We start from the raw sequence: 5,668 nt of genomic DNA, 5'->3' as shown, positions 1-5,668 counted from the left end.
CCCCCTCCCGGGCCTGCATGACACAGCGGGATCGGGCCCAGGCCTCGGGCCGCGCTGCGCATGCGCGGGGCCCCTCAGAACGGGGTGCGGGGACGAGGCAGTGCGCATGCGCGCGGACCCCCAAGAATGGGGTGCGGGGGAGAGTGCGCATGCGCGGGGGCCCCTCAGAACGGGGTGCCCGGGGCAGTGCGCATGCGCGGGGGCCCCTTGGAACGGGGCGCGGGGAAGAGAGACCTAGGGGTGGCCCCTCACTCACTCGGATCCCGAGGCCATAGCGGCAGCGGCGGGCGGCGGCGGGCACGGCTGGGCTCGGGCTCTGGCGGCGGCAGCTGCGGGCGCTAGGCTCTGACTGCGCCTCAGCGCCGACTCATCGGCGGGGGAAGCTCCGCCCGCTGCAGTCTGCCTAGCAACCGGCGGCCGCGCCCAATCGGAAATTCGGGGCCCGGGCGGCTCCGCCAATGGAAAAAAAGAGCCAATCATCCAACGGCTCCCGGTCCCGCGCTGCCAATGGGCGCGCGCGGAGCCAGTTGCGTTTTTCTGCCCGGCAACGCGCCACGGCGCGGCCAATGGGAAAAATGACCAATGGGAAATATCGGCCCGTGGAGTCCGCCCTTTTCGTCATTCTGCCTAGCGAGCCCCGCTCCATTGGCTGGTGCCCACGGAACCAGCTAATGAGGGAAGGCAACGTGTTGATTGACAGGCCTGCTGATCTCTTCCTCCCCCCCCCCCCCGGGGGACACGTGCTGCAAGGGCTCGAGGTCGCAGGGCAGGGGTGCAGCAGGGCCAGGGGGATGCTCAGGCGGGGGGGTGTGTACCCCTTCTTGCAGCTGGGCCCTTGGGGTACTGGCCCCTGGCACCGTAACCCGCTGGACAAGGCACTTGGACACACACGGCAAAGGGGTTGTGCCCGTGGAGGAGCGGGCCCTATGCTGGGGAGTGGGGACAGGGCGGCGGCAGCGCCAAGGGATGTTGCTTCTGCAAAGCATGGCGGAAGAGCAGCTGTGCGGCTTGGGCAGGCATCGCTCAACGGCGGGGAGCGCAAGTCACGTCGGCAAATGCGCTGCCTGCAAGATGGGTCTTGGCAGAGCTCCTGACGCTGTCTGGGGGCTTCGTAAAGAGACCGGCAGCTTCCTACATTCGGCTTCTGCAAGGCAATCTTGGGGATAGCATTGCCAGGCCTCGGTCTGCGCAGAAGTAGTTCGGGATCTTCTGGAAGGGCTGGATGTTTTCAAATCTGCGGGCCCTGATGCCCTCCACCCACGGGTGTTGGGAGAGCTGGCGGGGGTCATTGCTGTGCCCTTGGCCCGGCTGTACGAGCAATCATGGTCCACGAGCCAGGTGCCCGGAGATTGGAAACTAGCTAATGTGGTCCCCATCTATAAGAAAGGGAGTAAGGAGGACCCAGGAAACGATAGGCCTATAAGCCTCACATTGGTCTTGGAGAAAATCCTTGAAAGAAATATCAAGGATCACATCTGTGGGGGGCCGGCAGGGGAGCTCATGCCCAGGGGAATCAGCATGGGTTCATCAAAGGCAGGTCCCGCCAGACCAACCTGATGGCCTTTTATGACCAGGTAACTAAATCCCTGGATGATGGTGTTGCTGTGGACGTAGTCTTTCTGGACTTTAAGAAGGTCTTTGACACTGTCTCTCACCCCGTTCTCATTAATAAACTGAGCGACTGTGGCATTGATGCCTGCACAGTTGGATGGGTCACAAATTGGCTGATGGGGCACACCCAGAGAGTGGTGGTGGATGGGTCATACTCGACCTGGCGGGATGTGAATAGTGGCGTCCCCCAGGGCTCAGTCCTGGGGCCTACACTGTTCAACACCATCAGCGACTTGGACGAGGGGGTGGAAAACACGTTGTCCAAGTTTGCCGATGACACCAAGATGTGGGGAGAGGTAGGCACGCTCGAAGGGAGCGAGAAGCTGCAATTAGATTTAGACAGACTACAGAAGTGGGCGGATGGTAGCAGAATGGGCTTCAATGTAGATAAGTGCAGGGTGCTGCACCTGGGGAGAAGGAATCCACAGCACACAGACAGGCTGGGGAGCTCCCCCCCCCTTGTGAGCACAGAGGCGGAAAGGGATCTTGGAGTCATTATTGACTCCAAGACGAACATGAGCCACCAATGCCAGCAAGGCCAACCACACGTTGTCATGCATCCAAAGATGCATCTCAAGCAGGTCCAGAGAGGTGATCCTCCCCCTCTATGCGGCACTGGTCAGGCTGCAGCTGGAGTACTGCGTCCAGTTCTGGGCGCCCCACCTCAGGAGGGATGTGGACAGTATGGAGAGGGTCCAGAGGAGGCCACTCACATGGTCAGGGGGCAGCAGGGCAGGCCCTACGAGGAGAGGCGACAGGACCTGAACCTGTTTAGCCTCAGGAAACGGGGGCTGAGGGGTATTCGTTGGCTGCCTACAAACTCATCAGGGGAGATCAACAGCAAATAGAGCCCTTTTGTCCCCAGCACCACCTGGGGTGACGAGGAACAATGGCCAGAAGGTGCTGGAGAGTAGGTTCAGGTCAGAGATTAGGAGGCAGTGTTTCACTGTTAGGGTGGCTATGATCTGGAACCAACTTCCTAGGGAAGTGGTCCTTGCTCCTACCTTGGGTAAATTCAAAAAGAGGTTGGATGAACACCTGTCTGGGGTCATGTGATCCCGGCGGGTGCTCTGGCCAGTGGCAGGGGGTCAGACTAGATGATCTATTCAGGTCCCTTCTGACCCCAAACTACTATGAAACTATGAAAGCGCAGGGGCGTGAAAAGCCAGTGTGTGCCAAGCTGAGGTATACAGAGGCCAGTGCGGTGCCCTGGGGGGGCGGTCCTGGAGCTGGGTTTCTTCAACGTCTTCATCAGTGACCTGGAAGATGGGATGCGGTGCACCCTCCGCAAGTTCACGGACGACACCAAGCTGGGGGGAGCAGTAGATACGCTGGAGCGCAACGCTAGGATTCAGAGAGACCTCGACACACTGGAGAATTGGGCCAAGAGGAATCTCATGAGGTTCAACAAGGACAAGTGCAAAGTCCTGCACCGGTGCAGGCTGGGGGGACGGGCTGGGCAGCAGCTCTGCAGAACAGGACCTGGGTGGAACAGGGGACAAGAAGCTGAACAGGAGCCAGCAGTGTGCCCTTGGTGCCAAGAAGGCGACCGGCACCTTGGGCTGCATCGGGAGGAGCGGTGCCAGCAGATGGAGGGCAGTGATCCTTCCCCTCTATGCAGCACTGAGGAGGCCACATTTGGAGTCCTGTGTCCAGCTGTGGCCCCCACTACAGAAAGGATGTGGACACATTGGAGAGAGTCTAGTGGAGGACAACGAAAATGGGTGTGGGGCTGGAGGACATGACTGGTGAGGAGAGGCTGAGGGAAATGGGTTGATTGAGTCTGGAGAAGAGAAGACCGAGGGGGACTGAATAGCAGCCTTCACCTCCCTGCAGGGGGGCTGCAAAGAGGATGGAGCTGGACTAGTCTCAGTGGGGGCAGACGACAGGAGAAGGAGCAATGGGCTCAAGCTGCAGCAAGAGGAATTGAGGCTGGATATTAGGAAAAATTTCTCACTAAGAAGGTGGTGAAGCACTGGACCAGGCTCCCCAGAGAGGTGGGGGAGTCTCTATCCTTGGAGGTTTTGAAGCCCTGGGTAGACAAAGTCCTGGCTGGGATGATGTAGTTGGGGCTGGTCCTGCTTGAAGCAGGGGGTTGGACTAGATGTGACCTCCTGAGCTCCCTTCAACCCTCCTTGTCTGTGATTCCAAGGCAGCCCACAGTACCTTCATTATAAACCAGTAGACTTAAAAAGTAGCTGGGAAATCATTATCACTCAGGGGGAGTTGCTAGTCCGGCCCTGTACAGATCAGTCCCCCATTCACCCTATTCTTGATTAATGACCCAGAAGAAAATAATAGCTCATTAATCTATGATTCTGTGATTCTAAACTTAGAGATGAGGCAAATTAATGTTTAAAAATGGTAACTGGGCAGCTGTGCAGCCCAATCCGGATTGCTCGGGGAGCTGAGCTCCTTGTCTGAATGTGGACAAACACGCACGCATCTAGGAGCAAGGGCTGTAGTTCAGCTTCCTTGACAGCGGCGACTGAAAAGTATTTGGGGACCGTGATTCATAAGCAAGTAGCACTGGGGCTGCCAGTACAGCAAGAAACAGATTAAGCCATTGAGGTGCAAGCAGGGAAAGGGCACGGATGTGGTATTGGTGAGACCATTACCAGTCAGACCCGGTACCCAGTTCTGGTATCAGCCCCACAGGAGGGATACGGACAAACTGAGGGGTGTTCAGAGAAGAGCTGCAAGAAAGATGTAGAGTCTGGAAGAGCCCTGGCCACAAGAGACAAAGGAAACTCAACAGACTGAGTTAAGACATGGGCCTGGTACAGTCTCCAAGACCTTGCACAGAGACTCCCCTGGGCCCGGGGTGCTCAGATGTATCCTGGAGTCGTCGTCCTCGGGACTGGGGACAAGGCAGGTGGGTGCCACTGAGGATCCTCCGTGCTGGCTTAGTCCATGGCCCGTGCTGTGCAGGTCTGACAGTCCCTTGTGCCCTCAGACCATCACGGAAGAAGTCCTCGCCGTCAAATATGTTGGGCAGCTGTTGGGAGGTGGGGCTGGGGGTGTCACAGGGCATCAGCATCACAAACCGGGGATCATTTCTGTGGTTAGGCCAGACTACGGCCCATTTGCGAGCTGGGCCTCTTAGCCAGCTCAGGCACAGATGGGAGGTGCAGCTGCAGTTCCCTTCACCATTTGCCCTTCCCCATGTGCCGAGGCCCACAGAACAGCTGGGCTGGCTGGGACCTCCGCACGTCGCATCTAGTGCAGTCCCCTGCTCAGAGCAGGACCAGCCCAGACAACTGTCTCTTTATTCTTAAGCTTCTGGGAACAAACATCACGTGTGAGTCCCAGGCCTAACACCCAAAACAGCAAATACACCCCTTAGAATTGCAGTCACAGTGAGGGTGGAAGGGAGCTTGGGAGGTCACATCTAGTCCAACCCCTGCTTCAAGCAGGACCAGCCCCAGCCCCAGCCCCAGCTACATCATCCCAGACAAGGCTTTGTCTACCCGGGGCTTCAACACCTCCAAGGATGGAGACTACACCACCTCTCTGGGGAGTCAATTTTACTACCTTCCTAGTGAGAACATTTTTCCTAATATCCAACCTCAACTTTCCTTGCTGCAGCCTGAGCCCATTGCTCCTTGTCCTGTTGTCTGCCCCCATGAGACCAGTCCAGCTCCATCCTCTTTGCAGCCCCCCTGCAGGGAGGTGAAGGCTGCTATTCAGTCCCCCTCGGTCTTCTCTTCTGCAGACTCAATCAGCCCATTTCCCTCGGCAGTTCAATTTGGGCAAGACTCAAGATACCTGGGTGCAAGAGCAGCTCAGTTCACCCCCTAATAAATTATTATTATTATTATTATTATTATTGCTACAGATCCCACCGTGAGACCAGCTGGCTTTGATCTCCCTAGACAGCCTTGGTCTTCTGTAAAGCGGATCAGGACGGGATGCAGCAGGCGGGGATCTCTGTTACATTGATGGGGCTAAACTGGCTCACTCAGCTGTGACTGCGGTGCCCTTTTGCAAACTTTGACCCCTGAATGCATCTCCCTGCATTTAAGGGAACCCTAGTGCATCTGTACAACACCACACC

At 57.4% G+C, this 5,668-nt stretch overlaps 1 protein-coding gene across 1 annotated transcript in view; it reads right to left on the bottom strand.

Moving 5' to 3' along the window:
• The window catches only part of VCP (valosin containing protein), a 25,945-nt gene extending 25,584 nt beyond the window's left edge, over window positions 1–361 (bottom strand). Inside the window, exon 1 of the mRNA XM_019518038.1 lies at window positions 257–361. Within this exon, the coding sequence (XP_019373583.1) occupies window positions 257–273 (17 nt within the window). The 5' untranslated portion in view covers window positions 274–361. The remainder of the gene's footprint in view (window positions 1–256) is intronic.
• Window positions 362–5,668: the final 5,307 nt, after the last annotated feature.

This window comes from Gavialis gangeticus, unplaced genomic scaffold (assembly GCF_001723915.1).
Source record: "Gavialis gangeticus isolate Ggan-Ray unplaced genomic scaffold, GavGan_comp1, whole genome shotgun sequence".
Lineage (NCBI taxonomy): Eukaryota > Metazoa > Chordata > Crocodylia > Gavialidae > Gavialis > Gavialis gangeticus.
The sequence above is the reverse complement of the archived record's forward strand: the minus strand, read 5'-3'. Positions and strand labels throughout refer to the sequence as shown.